The sequence below is a fragment of the Podarcis raffonei genome, chromosome 1, assembly GCF_027172205.1.
Source record: "Podarcis raffonei isolate rPodRaf1 chromosome 1, rPodRaf1.pri, whole genome shotgun sequence".
NCBI classification, from domain to species: domain Eukaryota; kingdom Metazoa; phylum Chordata; class Lepidosauria; order Squamata; family Lacertidae; genus Podarcis; species Podarcis raffonei.
Window position 1 is genome coordinate 35,736,228 of NC_070602.1, and position 21,965 is coordinate 35,758,192.

The window sequence follows — 21,965 nt, forward strand, 5'->3', positions numbered from 1 at the left end:
TGTACATGTGAGACCCTTCCATTTTATATAGACCCAGCTTGCCCCCAAAACATGACCCAGAGTCTAACAAATCCAAATTCTTCCTCCTGACACCACCATTTCATTTATTTGGTGAAACCCCTCAGCTTTGCCTGTCTAGTTTGACCTGGGCCTGGAATGGGTAGCATTTTGGAGAAAGCTATCTTGGACATTCTGGATTCCAGCTTCCTATCTAGCAACCTGAATGTCACGTCTAGATCTGTGGTAGTTGGGGGCTCATTTTAACAAAAAGAGTTTATTGTCAGCCACATTGTGTTACTCTTCCCTGGGTAATTTTAAATTTGTGACAATTATATTAGGTTTTAAGGAGATTCTCTATGACCCCACTCAATTGCTTCAGTCTGTGGAAATGGCACAGTTACAAGTGGCGCATAGTATTTGTTCTGCCCTTGTAATAAACTGGTCTTTTAGTATGGCAGCCTTGGAACTCCCTGCTGATTGACCTCAGGGAGTTGCCTTCGCTGTACAGTACTCTTTTTGGTGCCTGCTTAAAATGTTTTTGTTTATCTTGGACATTCTGGATTCCAGCTTCCTATCCAGCAACCTGAATGTCACATCTAGGACTGCAAAACGACTGACAGTATGTTCCATGACTGCTGAACTCCCTGCCGATATTGTTTAGTAGAGAGAAATGCACACATTCATTAAGCCTAATTAAAAGTGTGGTTTTTAAACTTTGTGTTGCTGCTGTTACTATATCAGCTAATTAACAATGGCCTTCCCTTTTGCAGAGGAAAACAATTAGGAATAGATGGGGCTAACTTAGAATTATCTGTTTTTGCTGTTGTGTTTTTAACCAGCTCAGTTCCATTAAAAGTCTGTGACATGATTATTCTCTATATTTTATTTATTATTTGCAACTTAAGGGCTGCAAAATGTCACAGTTAAAACAAGTACAGTTATGAAAATGAAAAAGCATAAAACTAACCAATAACAAAGCAAACCAAATGGTGGCACAGTACAATGTAAGAGGAGGTAAACTGCCCAGTCAGCGAAATGTTAGTGTAAATCACATATGCTAGGTTTAGTAGCCTGTAGACTATAGCCAAAGTCAAAAATACATTTTATTGTATCACTTGGGTTTTAAAATGCCATTACTAACTTTGCATTTACCGTTTTCCGTAGTTGACAATCTCTTTGTATATAAATAATCTTTGGAGGAATTCTCTGCATGATTCCAGATATTTGGCCTCTGAGTGCCACTAAGGAAAGGTGGGGAGGTCAGGTGGCAAGCAGCTGGAAGGGTACTTGCTACAGGCAGAGAGAAGTTAAGGCTCTTCTGTTACAGTAAAGCCACTTGTTAACCCCTTCCGAGGGCTTAAATTCAAAACCCACCCATGTTCCCACGTTGAGATTGGCCCCAGGAAGGGCACTCAGAGGGGGGAAAGCCCTGAATAACTAGTTGCAACAATGATTTTAATAGTGCAATCCACTGCATGGTTACTTAGAAGTAAATCCTGCTGGGTTTAGTGGGGTTTGCTTTTATGTTTTGAACTGCAGCCTAAATGATGTTTAGTGGTATTAATCATTTGTTTTTAATTTTTCACAGGAACTCAGCTAGTGGCTTGCTTTCTCCCTATCCTCATTTCTTTTCTTTTGGACGAGAACGCCCTAGCATCAGCTACGAGTTCAGCAAGGAGTCTCCATGAGTTTGCTTTACAGTACCTGATGCAGATTGGTCCACAATATTCCTTGGTCTTTAAAAAACTAATGGCTTCTTCTCCGCCAATGAAGGCAAGGCTTGAATCGGCCGTGAAGGGCAATCAGGAAAGCATCAAGGACAAGGCAGCACCTAGGCATTCCAAGAACCCTGGGAAAAGTATTCAGCTAAAGACCAACTTTCTGTGAATAATGTTTTAAATCCGAAGCACTTTGATCAAAGATGGCAAACTGTCCCTTTTCATTTCTAGCTGTCCTTATAATGAAGTAGGGTTTTTATTTTAATTTCATTCTGCTAAACTTTGAAAATCAGCACATTATAACCCAATTCCAGAGATGTGCATGCATGTGCCTGCCTACCTACTGACTCAGTCAGTAGTAGGTACTACATTCACAGCCATTACTGCTGTATACGGACATGAGAAACCCATAGGCTGTGCGTTCACAGTTCCCAATCCAGAAGAGGGTTTCTCCTGCTCAATCAGGGTGCAGACTTTATATCATTATTTTTACCATGCTACTAGCTTCTTTAAGTTCTCTCTCGCCACTCTGCAGCATTCTAACCTAATGAAGATTTTATTAGAATATGTAGGAACCTTGACATGCTTATTTATTTCACACTTTGATATTAGCACAAATACATCAAAGGAAATCATGTCCAATTTGTCAATGTACAATGTAACAGAACCATCCATGCCCCCCTATATTGCCTTTTATTATTTTAGCAGTTCCCAGTGTAGAACTATCAACATTTTAAAAAAACAACAACCACTTGTCATTTTTAAAAGCAGTTTGCAGGTTAAGCATTGAGAGCTGCTTCAGCAAAAATACTAATGAATTACTGAGTACGTGTTCACGTTTAGCTCCCATGGAGTATGGTAAATGTGCATCTTTGACCATAAACAGGAAACTTTATATCTTGCACTAGAATTAATGGCACAAAAATGTGGCTAGCTCAAGGTGGAGTGTTAATTCAGGGGGCAGCTGTTGCCACCAGGGCTCCAGGTTTGGAATATCATTTGACTAGGCTCAGATACATAAATCTGGGATACTATTCAACACTAAGCCGCAGTAGTTGTTAAAAATACTAATACGGCAATCACAGTTGAATTGTAATTTTAATTCATAAATTCCTTGCAATGCTGTAACATGTTCCAGCTGCTAATTTAGCAAATGACATCATTAAGTAAAAGTATTGGATGTTCTCTTGGTCTCTTGTGAACTGCCTTGGGATCTTTGAATGGAGGGCGACATACAAATTTAATAAATAAAAATAAAATAATAATAGTCCATAAAAGTGTGTAAGATTACTTCCGAGTATCTTAAATCCACACATGAAGTACTATTGGGGACTTTAAGTTCTCATGACTGTAATGAAGCTCCACTTATTATCTGAAGGATTTACATTTCCAAAGTTAAGCACATATACTTATGATTGAACATACCTTATACTATCCACAAAATTCCACCTAGGCAGGAAATATCTTCTTAAATTCATCATGCTAAAGAGGTGGTTAAAGCGTTCATATTTTGTTCAGAATATGAAAACTGCTCTGATGCACAGTTTTTCTGCATAAGATACCTCATTCTCTATCATGATTATTTGGTGATCTCTCCATGGGCAAATTTGATGTATCGACTCAGATGCATAGGAATCAAAGGGAGATTTATTAAAGTGGGCTTGTATTGTATTCAGTTGCAAATGAGTCATTGGAATAAACAAAACGTTACATCTTAGCAGTGGATTGTATTTTAGTATAGAAGTCTATACTAATAGCGTGAGCTATTAATTGTTTTAAGAATTGTATTGGCAACCATTGCCTTTTTGTGCCAGTATTATCTGATATAAACCAAATGCTAGGATAATTACAGTATTTCCATCTAATAATTAGTAGAAAAATAAAAAATATCATCCATAGAACTGAGACTCAGGAATGTGTACTGTATTTTGCTATACATTTTGTATATAAAATTGTAAATTGTACAGAATTGATCATTTGAACAAAATTCTAACAAATCATTTTTCTAATTTACATAAAGCTAATTTTCTTCACTTAAATTGGTGTGCTTGCTATTTTATTAATAAAACCTGATTTTAATTTTTTTAAAACTACAACCCTTGTCTTAAGTACATTTTTAAACATGTTGGTCTCTTAAACTATTACTTCTGTTCCTTCCCACATTTGGGATACCCTGGTATTCAGCTTCTCTATAGGCTTATCCACAGTTAACATTTGCCCTGTTCTTTCCAAGCAGAATCTTTTAATGCTCTGTGCCATGAAAACCCACTCTTTAAAGCTGAATCGGAGCAAACATCAATCCTTGTTTTCCATTGAAGTTTGCTCCTATTGAGCTTTAAAGAGCAGGTTTCCACAGGGAAAGGAGAGAAAAAAAGGGTGCTCAGACACAGAGCTTTAAATTGCGGACTGTGCCTGGAAAGAGCGGAGGAAAGCTAAGTGTGGATAAGTGTGCTTTATTTAGAATTAAAATGTTACTAAGGAAGTATTCTTCAATAGAAGTGTACCATATTTTGAACATCTTGGTAGAACTTTCTGTAGGCTTTGAAATCTGTCAATCATGGCTATTGGTGGTGTAACTGTGAACTTGTAAGAAGTGGATGTACAGCAGTCTTTTACAAGTAGAGCATAAAGGGAACAACTGTTCTCAGCACCTGTTGTTCAGAGTTAGTAGAGTATATCTAAACATGGATATTTCATTCATTTACAAATTGGTACCCCTCTTTTCTAGTGTTCTCAAAGCAGCTTTCAATGTTCATAAAATGCCATGGCTGCATTAAAAACCCTGTTTTTAAAACAAAACCAGACCAGCTGGAGCAGGCACCTTGAGGTCTTCACCTGCCTGTCCCGGTCCTTCCTACAGGTTTTTGATGGGTCTGTGCTGTGGGAGGGAGATGGTCCAGAAGAAGCAGAGGTCTCAGGGTGTCCGCCTGTCTCCCTCTGATAGATTTATCAACAGGTATTTATTTAATAAAGTTGCTTAACTTGTTTAACACCATCCATTATCTCCTTACCACCACCACCTTTTGAAGACCTCTCATATTCCTCTGGCATAGGTTTTCAAGATCCAAAAGGCACAGTCCTTCTCAACATACACAAGAAACCAGCAGATCCCTATATCCAATTGATTTTCACAGATGATACACTTTGTTTTTGGAAGCAGTGCAACATATTAGAGCAGAATTAAGGATTGATAAGAAATTATTTGAGGCATAATAATAATGTAATAATAAAAAAATTGATTTAGAACTCCTCTCCCACATCATGACTTGTGCTGTCGTAGCTGCTAGTCTCATTTGTAGTGTCCAAGAGCAGGAACTGCAGAGGCAGCTCAGAAAATGCTCAATGGGAAAATCCAGAAATGGCATCTACACGCAGAACATTTTTTTTTGCATAAGAAATACCCAGAAGATGAAAGCCTCTTTTCAATCACTAAATTGGAGCAAAAGTATATTAACACGAGAAAAACCCGCTGAATCAGGCCAATGGCACATCTAATCCCATATCTTGTTCCTCACAATAGCCAACCAGATGCCTGTGAGAAACTCGCAATGACAGGAGTAAAGGTAATGGTAACGGGACCCCTGACCATTAGGTCCAGTTGCAGACGACTCTGGGGTTGGGGCGCTCATCTTGCTTTATTGGCCGAGGGAGCCGGCGTACAGCTTCTGGGTCATGTGGCCAGCATGACTAAGCCACTTCTAGCGAACCAGAGCAGCACACGGAAATGCCATTTACCTTCCCGCTGGGAAGGTATTTATCTACTTGCACTTTGAGGTGCTTTCAAACTGCTAGGCTGGCAGGAGCAGGGACCGAGCAACGGGCGCTCACCCCGTCGTGGGGATTCGAACCGCCGACCTTCTGATCGGCAAGCCCTAGGCTCTGTGGTTTAGACCACAGCACACAACTTGCAATTTCCAGCAGCTGATATTCAGAAGCAGAGCATGAGACACTTAATCTCAGGGTCGTGGGTTTGAGCCCCACATTGGGCAAAAGATTCCTGCATTGCAAGGGGTTGGGCTAGATCATCCAACTTTACAATTCTGTGATTCTGACAGAGGGTGTAGAACAAAACTATTGTGACTTTTAAAGCCATCCAAGTTGTTATCTATCACTGCCTCCTGTGGGAGCAAGTTCTGTAGTTTATAACTATGTGCTACATGAAGAAGTGTTTTATCTGTCCAGAATCTTTATTACAAGTAGTTTTCACTCATATTTTGTAAATTTATGTGAGCCTACAGGAGAAGACAGGAAACTGATTTAGTTAAGCTGGTTCTAGGGTATAGGTAATTATACTGAATGCATTTAGGAAGAAGATACCATCTCAGTTCCAGGGAATTTAGAAAACTGCCATGCCACCTCTTAAAAATTAAGTGCAGCATAAAGTCAAGTATAAACAACTTGCACTTTTTATGTAACCACTGAAGTTAAAAAGCAACTTCCTGCCTTTATTTTGCTGTGCTTGCTCATCCCTCCTAATGATGAAGGAAGGGACGGTTTAGCTCTGTCACAATATAGATTCCAATAAAGATTGCTTAAGCAGGTTTGGCTTGTGACACTGGTCAAGTTTGCAATATAGATTGCCTGAGCAAGCTTTGGCTTTAGATTCCAATAAAGATTGCTTAAGCAGGTTTGGCTTGTGACACTGGTCAAGTAAAGAATAAGAGGAGCCACGTAGGCTCAAAAGACAGGGAAATGGGTAAGGAACGTGCTTAACGTGATTATCCTCCTAAGGTGTGCCTATAGGTTGGCAATTGGTGATTGGTGGAAGGAAGGTGTACCTATAGGTTGGCAATTGCTGATTGGTGGAGAAATGTGTACCTACAGTATAAGAATGCCTGCCAAATGCCATGTATTTACAGCCAGTGTATTTTCAGGAGCTATCCAACTGGTTGTCTCTGTGTACAAAATGTCTTTGTACACAGATTTCAATAAACTCTTTTTCTCCAAAGAAGATTTTGCTTTCCTGGTACTTTTGTTCCCTCCAAGGTCCGGGGATGGCGTGGCTGATGGATCCCTAGGTAAATAAGGCTTCATTTCTTTGGGGGCTCGCCCGGGATAAGCCCCCTCCCCAAATATGGACCGGAGGGCCAGGCTCAACCAAGGTGAACAGCTCAGCAGCGTTTGCAGGCTCCCGTGCGCACCCCGCCTGTTTCGTGGGGGGAGCCAGCCACACTGTCCTGCAGTGGAGACATCTTGTTGAGGGAGAAAAACAAAGAGGACGGCGCCGAGGGGAAGGGAATCCGCAGCGGAAAAGGTAAGCCCGACGGAAAGGGCAGCCCGACGGAAAGGGCGAGGCCTGATCAGCCTCACCTGGTTATGCAGTAGAGTGCAGCCAGGAAGGGAAAAAAGGGCGTGGCAGGTGGGCCACCAGGAATAAAGGGGATTGGTTGCGCAGTAGAGTGCCAGCCACCAGGAAAAAAAAAAAGGGGGGGGACTGGTTGTGCAGGAGAGTGCCACCAGCAAAAATTTGGAACAGAAGAAGGAGGGAAAATTACTTTGGTGTGTTTTGTGTATTGCATGCTGAAATTATTTTGGTGTGTTTAGTGTGTTACATGTTGAAACTATATTGATGTGCTTTGTATGTTGTATGTTGCATGTCAGATACTCTAGTGACTGAATTGTCAAGTGTGGGCCAGGGCTTAGTGTCCCCCTTGGCCGAGCGATTGTAGGGCTGTAGTGTGTGGAGTGTGAAAGAATTTACAACCTGTTAGGAGCAGAGTATCTGGGAAAAAAAAAAAAAGAAAAGAAAAAAGAAAAAAGAAAAAAAAATGGGGTCTGGGGCAAGCCAATGTAGTCCTCTGGAATGTTTTTTTTTTTAAACAACTGGAAAGCAGCCACAAAGCATGATGATTGGGGAAATTGAGAAGACAGAGGATGAGGACATTGTGTGAAGTTGATTGGCCCCAACAAACTAATTGGCCATCGGAGGGCAGTCTTAATTTGCAACTAATCAACCCACTGTATCAAAATATCTTGAACGTCCACCCAGACCAGATCCCCTACATTTCTACTTGGAAAACCAATGTAGAAAAGAACCCATCATGGTTGAAAGCCTGCCGAGGCGACGCCCCACAAAGTACAGTTTGTGCAGTTCGATCGGCAGGGAAGTCAGAAAGGCCCCCAGTGATACTAGACCCAGAAGATGAGGAGGGAGGAATTATTAAACCACCTCCACCCTATGCTCCACCAACTGCCCCTCAGGCAATTCCACCAGGCCCAGGTCCCCAGGCACTGGGAGGAGCTGGTCCCCAGCCCAAACCCAAGACTGATGAGTCAGAAGGAGAAGAGGATGATGAGGATGAAGAGTTTGTAGAAAGATTAGTCAAGCAGCTTTGTTGAGACTGGACAGCGGAAAGCAGGCTATGCAGTGGTAGCCCTGGAAGACCAGGTGATCGAAGCAAAGTCACTCCCCGCCTGGAACATCGGCCCAGCTGGCAGAGCTAACTGCGCTTACCAGAGCCCTGAGCCTGGCAAAGGGACAGAAGATAAACATTTATACAGATTCTAAGTATGCATTCCTGACTTTACATGCCCATGGAGCCTTATGGAAAGAAAGAGGTTTGCTTACCTCCAGAGGAAACCAGGTGGCCCACCCACAAGCTCTATTGAACCTTCTGGATGCTGTATGGGAGCCCGAGGCAGTGGCAGTTATCCATTGCTATGGCCACAAGACTGGAATGTTAACTCCATATGCTAACCAAGATATGCAATTGAATAACTATGTACAGTCACTCTCCCAAGTTCTCTCCTGTTTCAACAGGTGGACCCAGGCTCGCACCTCATGTGTGTTAACTGAACGGTTCCATCAGTTCGAGCCAGGTGATGAAGTGTGGGTGAAAGACTGGCAGCGAGCCCCCCTACAGCCTTGCTGGAAGGGACCATACACTGTGCTACTTTCTACACCTACTGCTGTGAAGGTTGCTGGCATCACCCCGTGGGTCCACCATACTCGAGTGAAGAAAGCTATTTCAGACTGGACAGTTACACCAGATCCAGAGAACTCCCTCCGGCTGACTATCGCCAGACGCCTGGCAGACGACCGCTCTGCTGATATCACACCGGAAGCTGATATCTCTACGCACAGCTGAATAATTGGATGGGAGGGGCACCCGCCGGGAGCACCTCCAACGTTCCAGCCTTGCAGCCTTTGTCCCCTGATAACGTCCAGAACCCTGAACGAACTTTAGTATGCATTATATGGTGTGAGGAGGAAGCAGTGGGGATTTTGACACCAAGCATTTGCAGTTTACAGGCGGCTACCTATTCGTGTGGGTGTGTAGTGGCCCATCCACCGTGGGTACCCTCTCCTTGGGGGGCAAGGTTATCCTCCACCCATCAGGGGTACCATCATCCCCCGGGGATTGAGGGGTTTTATCTCCACACCATAGGGTTTGACACTTGGAGGTATCCCCGACCTTGTTTCCCTAACCAACTCGAGCGTCCGGGTAACCCCAACCCCCCTTCCAGACCCATACCATGACTGATCTGTGGTGGGAAGAGCCCTGGCATTCTTGGCGTTAGTGGGTGGGAGTTATCTCAACTGCCCTTGTCACGTGGATGTCTCTCTCTCTTTTTTTTGCTGGCACGAGCGCCATAGAATTTGCGGGAAGAAGCGTCCCTCCTCCATCCCACTGACAGTTCTCCTTCTCTTCCTAGTTGGGGAACCCGCCTGCGCTCTGGCCCAGGGGGAAGTAGGGTCCTGGATCTCCCAGGTAAACATTACCCGTATCATGGTCACGCGGGGCATCCACAACCCTTACAACCGCTGGCTGCAAACGGCAGAAATGGTAGCTAAGGAGGAGAATAGGACCCGTTGCCTTGTTTGTGCCTTGGGACCTCTGGATGCGGCTGGGGGCATGCCCCTGCTTCCGTTGCCTCTTAATCGGACCCGAATCCAGTATACTGGAAGTAAATTCCAGTGGGGCCCATACTGGAATCATCCCTATCCCCTCCGGGTTTATCGGATTCCCGGATGGTTCTGTGTCAACCAGACCAAAAATGCCACCCTTGGACACAATATAACTTTTACTGGGCGCTCCTCATGCAAGTGTACGTGTAACCCCACTGATACCACTGAGTGTGGCGGAGCCTGCACCAATTTAAATCTTTTAGCTTTTAGTTCTATGGGTGACCATATGGCCACCCAGAACAAGGATCCTGTATATTGGATTTGTGGGACAAAGGCTTTCCACCACCTCCCCAACGGTTGGTGGGGCAATTGTTATCCAGCCTTCCTTTTACCCCCCATGTGGCTGCTCCCTACCACCTTATTTCCCCATCGCAATCACAGATCTGTTGATATCATGAATATAGCCTCAGGGAGCAAGCAGACGTAGGGAAAGGATGAATGGCCACCTGAGCGAATAATTGCCCACTATGATCCGGCCTCCTGGAACCCTGATGAGTTAGTAGCAGGTGCCAGAGAGCCCATGTACAATCTAAATCGCATAATCCGACTCCAGGCAGTAGTAGAGATTGTGGCCAATGCAACGGCCACCGCCCTTCGCCTTGTTGCTACCCAGCTGGATGAGACCCGCACTGCTGTCCTCCAGCTGCGTTTGGGAATGGACTTTATTCTGGCCAAACAAGGAGGATTTTGTGCTGCCCTCAACCTGACTGGGGGAGCATGCTGCTTCAATATTTCAGATCATGGTGAAGCCATCCGTAATCTAGCCGCAAGTATTGAGAAGGTGGCACACGTCCCTGTACAAATGTGGGAAGGATGGAATATGTCTTGGCTAGATAAGTTTTTGCCAAATGGGTGGCTCAGAGGAATGTTTTTTTATGCTCTTAGGACCAATTTTATTTTTATTGCTTCTTTGCTTCTGTATTCCCTGCTTGGTGCAATGCTTGCAAAATATGGTGCACAAAACAATGTCGCGCATGATGGGTCCCCGAGTGATAGCTTTGATGCGTGAATACCAGCCTATTGCCTTGGACGAGCCAGAAGGCTGTCCAAAAGAAGAGGAGGGAATGAAGGAAGGGACGGTTTAGCTCTGTCACAATATAGATTCCAATAAAGATTGCTTAAGCAGGTTTGGCTTGTGACACTGGTCAAGTTTGCAATATAGATTGCCTGAGCAAGCTTTGGCTTTAGATTCCAATAAAGATTGCTTAAGCAGGTTTGGCTTGTGACACTGGTCAAGTAAAGAATAAGAGGAGCCACGTAGGCTCAAAAGACAGGGAAATGGGTAAGGAACGTGCTTAACGTGATTATCCTCCTAAGGTGTGCCTATAGGTTGGCAATTGGTGATTGGTGGAAGGAAGGTGTACCTATAGGTTGGCAATTGCTGATTGGTGGAGAAATGTGTACCTACAGTATAAGAATGCCTGCCAAATGCCATGTATTTACAGCCAGTGTATTTTCAGGAGCTATCCAACTGGTTGTCTCTGTGTACAAAATGTCTTTGTACACAGATTTCAATAAACTCTTTTTCTCCAAAGAAGATTTTGCTTTCCTGGTACTTTTGTTCCCTCCAAGGTCCGGGGATGGCGTGGCTGATGGATCCCTAGGTAAATAAGGCTTCAATGAGTTGCCATAGATGTTAACTACAGGATGTTGGTTCAGTTATCAAGAGACATAATTATAACGAACAATTCATTGTTATATTTAGAACGTGTGGGATCTGCATTAGTTTTCACATATGGGGGGGAGAGAGAATTTCTGTGCAGTAAATATATTAGCAGTGGAATGAAATTTTACATTATTAAGTCCAATTAAATATTTATTTAATTACAGGTTACAAAAAAGGGTTTCCTTTTAGTTTATTTCAGTGGTTGTACAAGTTTGTGTATTTCTTGACTCCCAAAGCAAGGTACCATTTTCTTCTTTCCGATCAATGCTTTTTTAAGGCTTGTGCCTAAAGTTAATTATTGATGCTAAAAGTATAATCCTGGTGGGATTTGAGTGGTTGGTTTTCATTTGTTTGTTTGTATGTGTGTGTGGTTTGTTTCATTTTGCAAGTTGTTTTCTTCTTTGGCCACTCATACAATTATTTTAAAAATTTAGGCCATTGTAGTCCCAATTCTTTTTCACTGCTTTTGATTTGCTTGCACCAAAAATGTGAGTGCACATGACTATTAACAGCAGCAAATTAGAGCTGAAGTAGAATAATTTCTTTAATAGATTAAATGACATGTTTTAAGGCCACGTACTTTGCCAATAACAGAACTATAAAGGACTGTTGTAACTGTACGACGTGACACTTTCAGCCTTACTGAGGGAGGAAGATTTAGTACTGCAGTTAACAACCAACTCAAAAAGTCACCATTACTTTTTACGGCATGGAAACTAGCACATCCGTTCGCTCCACTTCTCTCATTTTCTCTTCTGTCTGGGCCTTAAAATTCTTTTTAATAGCAAAATGTTTGGTTCTTTGCATTTATATGTATTTATGAACACCTATCAGTTTACTACCTAAAGCTTGTTTTTTTTAACTGTTTTCCTCCAAAATTAGCTAAAGCACAGCAAGAACATTTTGGCATCCTGTGAAAAGCTGCATGTTTGAGAGGGAGCTGCCCAGACCTCCCATCTGTTCCTCTTGAATTATGCCAGTGCATCTCTGATAATGCCTCTGTGCTATTAGCTCTAATCATTTAACACCAGCATGGATGAAGGAAGCAGATTGAAGTGATAAATGCCAGACATAGCACGGTCTCATTCAATATGTAAATGGCTCCCATGCCAATTGGTTAAGAGAGTGTTCATGCTAAGCATATTTCCACACAGGAATTGAGGAGTTTGAAGATGGCGAATATTCCCAGCTGAAAGAAGCTTTTAGTTAAGGAGGCAGGGACTGCTCAGATTAAGATCTCCCCCACCTCCCCCCCAAAGAAAAATATATGCAAATATATGCAATTGATTTGGTATACTATTGATGAATACTATGGAAATTAAAAAGTATATGCATGATATATATACTGTATATATAATTCCAGTCAATTACTAGTAGAAAAAATAAGAAAAAAACAAAGCACATAAAAGACGTTAAGTATATGCTTGTGCTAAATGGTGCATGAATGGTGCTTTACTAATGCACTTATAACAACTTAATGCTGCTAGTTTTCTGAACTTTGTGTTTTATATATATAGGCCCTACAGTAGGGACTGAATTGTGGTTTGTTGCTGGGTATCTACTGAGGTGGCTTTTGGGGTGGGAGGTGGGGGAGCGTTATCTAGATCATCTGTACCTTATTAGAAGGTAAGGTAGCTGAGGTACTTAATAGGGTGAATCTCACTACTGAAGTGAAATAACATCTGGTTGTAACTGTGGAATATCATCAAAACCATTATGACCTGGCCCTTGAGACCCTTGGAGTTATGTGCCTCGGAGGAAGGGAAGTGCTATGGGTGGGGGTGGGATCTCAGTGGTGATGGGCAGGGGAGCTATGGCATTGGAAGGCAAGTGCGAATATTCAGAAGAAGGGGCATTACCATCATAAAATCATTAACACTTCTTAGCTGCTCCCCAGAATGCAGAACCATAGGTATCAACGTTTCCCTTTTTTAAAGGGAAATCCCCTTATTCCAAATAGGATTCCTTGCAAGAAAAGGGAAAAGTTGACAGCTATGTGCAGAACTGGGGTGATAATGTCAGTTGTCCCTCTCTTCCAGCAGTGGTGCTGGTAAATGCCAGGCTGGTCATGAACATGTTTTATGTGTTTTAATCTGTGTTACAAAGATATCTGCAAATGTGAACCAAGGCTGACATTTCAGGTTCAAAATCTCACCCAATCCTTCCATAGCTTTTCACACCTATAAACATGTTAGGACATGAGGTTGATATCTAACTCTGAACTTGAGACTTCACATGGAACATATGTTTGCAACATAATTCTCCAAATGCCTACTTGACCTCTGCCCCTACTTAAAAAAGAGGGAACAAAAATTGTGTATATTATCTTGAATAGTGTGATAAATTACATTTGGTGTTCATGATTAGAACTTTATGGAAGAACCAAGCTTGAGCACCACACCCATTCTAAAAGTCCAGGAATGAATAATGTCTTTCAAATACTGTGCTTTCTTTGTTTTTATGCATTCATAATTGTCATTTCCCCCCCAGCAAAATCAGTTACTTTCTTTACTAGTTGACGTAATAACCCATGCTGGTAGTAATCCACTTGACACAAATCTCTTCATTTTTCTAAAATCTCCATCTGTGATTCAGGCTTATTGAAACAGCAAAATGCAGAATATTAATTTTCTGCTCTGCTTTGCTAGTAGTGAGGATGATGACTACAGAAAGCTTTTATATTTGGAAATGGTACCCACGAGAACTGAACATGGCTGTGTACTGGATTTTGTAACTAGAGACTGAGGATATTGGACTTCGAGTAAAAGAACAAAACAAAAACAAACTAGATCCAACAAGCCTCAATCTTGCCTGCCTCTGCTATAATCTAATGCCTTCTTTGATATAGAGACATGAAAACAACTGATTTTAAGATGAATGAAATAGGCCAGATATAAGTTGATTATAAAGAATAAGGAAGTGCCCAGGCATCACAGTAATACGTATGACTTTCTGGGAAGACATAAAGTATTGTAATAAACAGTGGTTTGTAGAACTGTCAATGTACTTCTTGTCAGAACTCAGGGCATAGGCCTATGGCTAGGGATTGTCTTCCTCATTTCTAAAATCTTAAATCCAGTTCTTCACATTTTTTGAATAATTTGTGAACTTTTTAAAAAACTCCCCATGAAAAAATTTCAGCATTCAGTGTGGGGATTATGTAGATTTGAATGAGCCCAGCCTGAGCTGAGCCTAAGTGGAAGGTTATGTGTCAGGTTCCACATGATTAAGTGGGCGGGCAGTGGTATGGCAAAATGTCATTGCACTGGAAGTGAGACATGTGGTAAAAACATCACATGAGTCTTTCACCATGTACCCAATTTAGTCTGAACCCATGAACTTCAAAGGCAGGCCATTGCTTCAATCAGTTGACAAAGTAGGTTTGTCACACTGACTACCTTATGGGATATTCCTGCACTACATTTTCCACTTTGTTTTCTTCTTGTAGTGATATAGCTGGTCCACAGGGAGGCAACAGAGATAAGGAGATAATTCCTTAATTTATTTTAAAGGGAAGTATTTGATTTAACTTTCCAGATCCCAAAAGTGCCAGAAGTTGAATAATTAAGCCTTAAATTTTGTTGAACTCCTTAGGTTTTGAGAAGGGAAACAATGTCAAGACAGTTTTGTAAACAGAAATATATTTAATATAGTGAAATATAATATTAATACAGTGGTACCTCGGGTTACATACGCTTCAGGTTGCATACGCTTCAGGTTACAGACTCCGCTAACCCAGAAATAGTGCTTCAGGTTAAGAACTTTGCTTCAGGATGAGAACAGAAATCGTGCTCCAGCAGCACGGCGGCAGCAGGAGGCCTCATTAGCTAAAGTGGTGCTTCAGGTTAAGAACAGTTTCAGGTTAAGTACGGACCTCCGAAACGAATTAAGTACTTAACCCGAGGTACCACTGTATATTAACAACAAGTACAAATTATGAATTTATGTTTTTTAAACTTTACAATGTTCTATGTTCAATAACTATATTTGATTATAATCAGATTTATGAATGTTGAATTGCTTTCCTTGCTGCATTAATTTTTCAATTGTTTAAAGAACTGTGAAATCATAGTAGGATCATAGAAGCATAGCATTGTAGAGTTGGAAGGGACCCCAAGGGTCATCTAGTTCAACCCCCTGCAATGTAGGAACCTCAGCTATCCAAGACAGATGGCCATCCAACCTCTGCTTAAAAACCACCAAAGGAGGAGAGTCCACAACCTCCCGAATGAGACTGTTCCACTGTCAAACAGCTCTTACTCTCAAAAAGTTATTCCTGATGTTTATTCGGAATTTCCTTTCTTGTTGCTATTTGTGGTGGGAGCTTTCTTTCTGATATTCACTACTTTTGTTTGTTCAATGTGCTACATAATGATTCTTGCACAGTACTGCAGAAGGGAATAGCAAACAGCAGGTGCAGAGAGGCGGCTTTGATCAGGCTGTGGCACAAATAAAGAGGCAGGAATAAACTTCACTTGCCCAACCCTGCACTCAAGAGGTTGCTATTTATACTACAGCAACAAAAACCTTGCATGTTAAGTGCATCCATGCAATTCAGTCTAGGTTGACCCTTACAGAGAGCAGCTTTGAAAACAGTGACCATGTGAAGGGCCTTAATTCAGTGACAGAAGAAAGAGCAGGACCAGATTAACATATGTACAGTATGTTCTCATGCATATCATCTCACAATGTTCACAGTGCAGACTTCCCAGAAATCAACAGATTGGTGATACAAGAATGATAAGAGACCGGAAAAGGCTTTGTATCCCAAAATCTTGTTTTTAGCATTTATTGAAATGCTGTTTGAAACCTTAATAAATTTTTATTAATAAATGTGCATCCTGATTTTCAGAATGTTTTCCCTAAGTTAGTGAACATTTAAGTTAAAAATAAGCACATAACATACAAAACTTTCCAATAAAACAAAGAAAAAACAAAAGAAAATACTGATAAGTGAAATGCTAGAAACCAACAAATAATAAAACAAGTAGACACTCAGATTACAATAACCAACACCAACAAAATAAAACAGACATGCAAACTAAGTCTTCCTTTGAGATAGCCACTTCCGGCCTGCCCAGGAGGTGGGGTTGCGGGCTTCACGCCCACCCCCCACGTGAGCGGGGGCTGGTTTCAGCCCCCGCAAGAGCAGGGGAATCCCGGCCGTGTCTGCCCCCCCAGCCAGCCAATCGGCTGGCTGGGGGGGGGGTACGTGACCTGCCCTATTTAGGGCCGACTCAGAGGGGGCTCGCCCCCACGTTTTCCCCAGCATATCAGCTGTTTCTGTTTGTCGAGATCTTATCTGCGTTCCTGGAGCTTTCCTGCCTTGCTTCTTTGTTGCCTTTGTTCTTGAGCTGCAGGGCACCTCGTGGAATATGCTATAGCTTCACAGAAAAAGCTCCCTTTCTTTTACAGAGAATTTCCAGCATTCGCTGCTGGTGTTGCTTCATTTCTAAACTGCTTGATGTTCAGGAGTTGTTATCTCTAGTTTTGGAGCTGAAACCAATTTGGGGCTTTTCTCCTTCTGGGGGTTTCCCCCTTTGCGCTCCATTCCAGCTGCTGCAGTTTAACACCGGAGCTGTAATTGAGCTAAAATCACTGTGTGTGTGTTTGTGTGCTTCCCTTCCAGCATCTCTTTCACGTCTACAGTTTTACAGGGAGCTCTGTGTGTTTCGGTGCACGTTCCCTGCCCTCAGGAGGAATTTATTCAGAGGAATTTATTCAGCTTTGTGGAGCTTTTTCTGGTGATCCGTTGCTTGCCCTCAGCTGCTGACTGCCTGTTCTGCAAGGAGCTCAAGGAAGAACGTTTGGCTCCTCTTCGTTATTTCCACAGCCGTTCAGAGGACGCAGCGCACCCATCCAATCAGGTTTTGCTGTTGGGGCTTCAGGTTTTAGCTAGGGGTTTGTGCAGGGGAGAGTGGTGCAATTAGGCGGAACGGCAGCTGCGGGAGGAGAGCGGGCTGCATTTTGTGCCGGTTGTGTTTCATTTTCTTGCTGGGGTGAGGGGCAGAATTTCTTGTTAAATAATCATTTCAGCAGCATTCTTGAGGGGGTGAGTGGCTTCCGCAGAGCATCGCTTCCTCTACAGGCTGTTTTAATTTCACGCGAAAGTTTAGACTTGGAAAGCCTCGGAAGCAGCTGCGCCGTTGCCGGGCAACCAGCGCGCCCCGGCCGCCATTTCATCCGCCCACGTGCCCTTCCGGGCGGCCGCCATTTTACTATAGGCATTCCACGTGGGAAGTAATTTTACAAACCCTCCCTTTTAAGCTTAACCGGCGAGAAAACCAGGGGAATAATTAACGTTCATAAGGGGTACGTGGGGAATGCCTGCAGGTTTTGCTCTTGAGGCTGCGGAATTTTTCAGTGTTAAAGGGCTAGCGTTAAGTGTTTTTGCACGTGTTCATTGTCGCTAGGCAACGGGAACGCATCACGGCCGCCATTTTGATTGCCCACATGGCCTTATGGCAGCAGCCATTTTAGGAGAGGCAAAACCACGTGGGAGCTATCTCCTTTTCGAGTGCCCCTCACTTTCTCGTTGGTTTTAAATTCAAAAGCAATATAAACAAAGGAAATAAACATAAGCAATATAAACAAAGGAAATAAACATAAGCAATATAAACAAAGGATGATAGCGCAATTATTAAAAGAGCCTAGCTTAAATAAGAGTGCACAAGGGGCTGCAGGGAGCCCCTTCTCTTGGTGCATAAGCTTGTATAGAGCTGGCTACAGCGTCTCTGGCTAGGCTGATCTTAGAACTGATATCCTCAAATTAATTTGACTACTTACACTCTTGAGAATTTCATTCTGGGAATATACGAAATGCATTTAAATTAAATTGAAGCATTAGTGCACAGTATATTGGAATTCAAATTATTTCATTCAGCTTGCTGTGCTCTGAGGAGCTGTGTCATTTACTCTCTGCCTATGCATTAAGTTTTATAATTTGGAATAGTCAATTCAAAGTTATAAGGAAAAAGAGATCCGGGTTTTATATCATTTGATTTATTAAAGGGCTTCTTCGCCTGCAAAATAATCCTTGCATACAGGTTTATAGGGAATCTAAAGTAAATAGCTCATGCCTCTTCTAGCAGATAATACAGAGCTACGGTGATATTGTTTGCAGCTAAATACAATTTGTCGGAGATTAGTTAGGCATCTTTGGGTCCTTTAAATTTACCAGTGCAGACAATACTGAACTACCGTGATATTGCTCGCAGCTCACGCATATAATCCAAGCTAGTTGGCGTTGATTTTACAGAACCAGGCTAATTAAGGGTATCAAACTATGTCTGCTCAAGAGAACCAGCAAAATGCCGCTATATCTGGGGTGGCACAAGGGAACCTAGTGCCTAGTAACCCACAGGCTTTGGTACAGTTTTTCAATGCTTTTTAGACATTTTATAGGCAATATAGGCCCGCAGACTAGGTGGCAGCGGCACCTCTGGCGCTCACCCAAGAATGCATCCCGGATACGCCACTTAACGTTGTGGACCGCCCTGGCACCTCCGCGGCCACCGCAGCAGTGCTGAGAGCAGCCAATGATTCAACAGTGGGTCCATGTCCAAGATGGGTCAGGGTAGCCTCCTGTGCCCTGCAACCCACAGGCCTAGTCAGTGTTTCCTCTGCTTTTGAAACCTTTTACCAGCAATTCAGGCCCATGGTCACTGCGGCCTCTCCCCAAATAGTGAGTTCTTCCGTCCAGTAATGAAGAGCTCCCTTGCACTTTGGCCTCCTTATTTAGGGTTCCACATTCGGGTAGCAATCCATTTATGCATCCTCACACATAATTACAGTCTGCGTGTCCCTGGGTTTCCAATGACAGATCCTCGGGAGGTAGGGCTCATGCTCACAATTATAACCTTTCTGCCTCTCAGTATACCCCAGACTTTCCCAGTATTCTACAGCATTCACAACCTCAGTCTTTACCGCGGAAGGGGGCTCCGAAACATCATCGGACGAAGAGACGCAGGGGCAACAGGAAGTGGCAGCGGCTGCAGAACAGCACCAGTCTCCAATGATGGGCAAGGGAGAAAGAAGTCTAAGTAAGAAGAAGCATTCGGCCAAGAAGAGCAAAAGAAGTAAGCCTTCTGATGCCGAGGACGATTCAGAAAAGCTTCCTGCTGCCCACCACCTGCTGGGTTCCAAGCGACCAGAATGACTGGATGGAGCATATGGGTCCCTATGTGGAAAAGAAGCAACCAGATCCCTCTAAGTTGGAAAATTTGAAGCTAAGCGAGTCCCTCACCATGAGGTTTGCTGGGAGTACAACATGGGTGTGTGCCAGGGGCCAAATTGTAAGTATGCGCATGAAGGTGAGAAGTGCCTAGGTAACCACCCAGCATCTTCATGTTTTAAAGGTAAACAGCCTTTCCGGGCAGCAGGGGGCATTTCCACCAGCGGTCTTGAAAAGCTCACAAACCCACCAAAAAGAACAGCCACAAACTGGTATGAATTTGGCCCTTGACTGTGGTGTTCTCTTCTGTTAAGCTCTCACCTCTTAGAACCCTTCTTGATAAATACCCTAAAATAGAGGCAGCAAAGTACCCTGGGAAAGAGTTTCTCTTATGGCTTCAAGATCCTCGGTTCATTACCCCCTAACTCAGGGACCCCCCCCCCAAACCAAAGAATCAGTTTGGGAAATGCCAGCTATTGCAAAAAGAAATTAAAGAAATTTCTGGTCGGGAGGGTGGCGGCCCCTTCAGGGAGCCACCTATAGCGGGTTGACTCATTTCACCTTTAGGCATTGTCCCCCCATAGACTCCAGGAGAGTATCCTATGATCCACAACCTACCCTACCCTAGAGGTGGCTCAGTCAATGATGCAATAGCACAGAAGCCTTGTTCTGTGAAGTATGCCTCCTTTGATCAGGCTATAAAGCGTATGCGCAGGTTCAGCAGGGGCGCGCTCTTGGCTAAGTGCGCCATTGAGTCGACTTTCCGTCTCCTGCCAATTCACCCGGAGGAATTTCTATGGCTAGGTTTTAGATTTGAGGGGGCTTATTCCATAGACAAATCTATGCCAATAGGGTGCTCAGTAGCTTGTGCAGCCTTTGAGTCATTTAGTGCAATTTTGGACTGGGCTTCGCTTTAGAACTGGTTCTGAAGGGGTGACCCATTACCTCAATAACTCTCCCCCCCCATCATTAGTAATAGCCCTGAGTGCGCTTCTCTAGAGGCTTTCACCTCCCTGGCTGAGGAGCTTGGGGTACCTTTGGTGGCGGACAAAACAGAGGGTCCAGTTTTGACCATAACTTATTTTGGGTATTGAATTGGACACAATTGCACAGACATCCTGCCTACCAAGGGAGAGGCTAGCATTAATTCTGCAACTTCCCCTCAAGAAGATCACCCTTGGCCAGAGTCAATTCACGCTTCGGTCACCTCAACTTTGCATGCTGGGTAGTGTTCCCTGGCCGCCCCTTTTGTGGGCGATTGGCTAAGCTGTCAGCGGGACTGCGTGCTCCGCAACACTGAGTGCGCCTCTCTAAAGTGGTCAAGTCAGACCTGAAGGTTGGGTTGAAGTTCCTGGAAAAGTACAATGGCATTTGCGTGCTGACGAGTTCAGGAATCACCAGGTATGCTTCTGGACCGACAATCAAACGGTTGTCAGTGTCCTCTCAAAGCAATTATCGCACTCTCCTAGAGTGGCAGATCTGCCCCGGACCTTTGTCCTTTTGTGCTTAGAATTAAACATCTATTTCTCTACCAAATTTACCCCTAGGGTTAACAATGACATCACGGATGCTCAGGCGCAGCAAATTGCCACAGCCATTCCGGGAGCACCTTTGGAGCTGTGGGAACGTGATGTCCTGAAGGGAGTATTAGCTTCAGGAGCCCCGTCCATGCTTAGATCCTATAAAAAGGCTTGGTTGGACTTTATGGAGTTCCAAGGCAAGCAAGCAAGCAAGCAAGCAAGCAAATAAATAAATAAATAAATAAATATGAATAATAAATAAATAAATGAATGAATGAATGCTAGGCTTGACACACCTCAAGGCAAATTAGAAAATCCTAGGCTTGACACACCTCCTACCAAGGCTGAAGCTTTGCAATACTTGGTACATTGGAGGGTGCTGGGTCGTGCAGCAAAGACTCTTAAACATCCAGTAGGCGGCAATCTCCCTTGTTCTGTAAGGTTGTTTAATCCATAGACCCTGGCGTGGACTTCTTAGTGTGAAGGGCACTGTAGGGCTGCTGTTCAGGGAAGTTTTTTAATGTGTGATATTTTAGTGTATGTTTGATTTCTTGGAAGCCGCCCAGAGTGGTTGGGGAAACACAGCCAGGTGGCGGGGTACAAATAATAAATTATTATTATTATTACTATTATTATTGTTGTTGTTGTAGGGCTGGTGCAGGCTGCAGCCTCCTAAAAGTGATGGTAGAAGGCCCTTATGACATTCTATGCCAATTCCAAAATAATTAAATATAATAAAAATAATAAAAATAAAATAAGAAGTATCTGTTGGTCCGAGGACAAGGCCCGGTTATTTTCAGCTGCATACTCCATTGCCTTTGGCGCTATGCGCATTGGCGAAGTGGTTTGTAAGGGCCAACCAGAATCCGCTGTCCGGGGTTAGTTTGAGAGACCTGACCTTGTTCAGATCCAATTTAGTCTTGCATGTCCAATGTTCCAAAACCGATCAGCGGTAAATGACACTAAACATTTCATGTAC

At 43.2% G+C, this 21,965-nt stretch overlaps 1 protein-coding gene and 1 long non-coding RNA gene across 4 annotated transcripts in view; one reads left to right on the plus strand and one right to left on the minus strand.

The window, feature by feature from the left end:
- Positions 1 to 2,412, plus strand: part of HEATR5A (HEAT repeat containing 5A) — a 58,828-nt gene extending 56,416 nt beyond the window's left edge. For all 3 annotated transcript variants that reach the window (XM_053380936.1, XM_053380941.1, XM_053380952.1), the window contains one exon: positions 1,589 to 2,412. In XM_053380936.1, coding sequence (XP_053236911.1) covers positions 1,589 to 1,887 — 299 coding nt within the window. In that variant the 3' untranslated portion in view covers positions 1,888 to 2,412. The remainder of the gene's footprint in view (positions 1 to 1,588) is intronic.
- LOC128410154 (uncharacterized) overlaps positions 421 to 21,965 on the minus strand; it is a 32,516-nt gene continuing 10,971 nt past the window's right edge. Inside the window, exon 3 of the long non-coding RNA XR_008329403.1 lies at positions 421 to 1,290. This is a non-coding gene — a long non-coding RNA (uncharacterized LOC128410154). The remainder of the gene's footprint in view (positions 1,291 to 21,965) is intronic.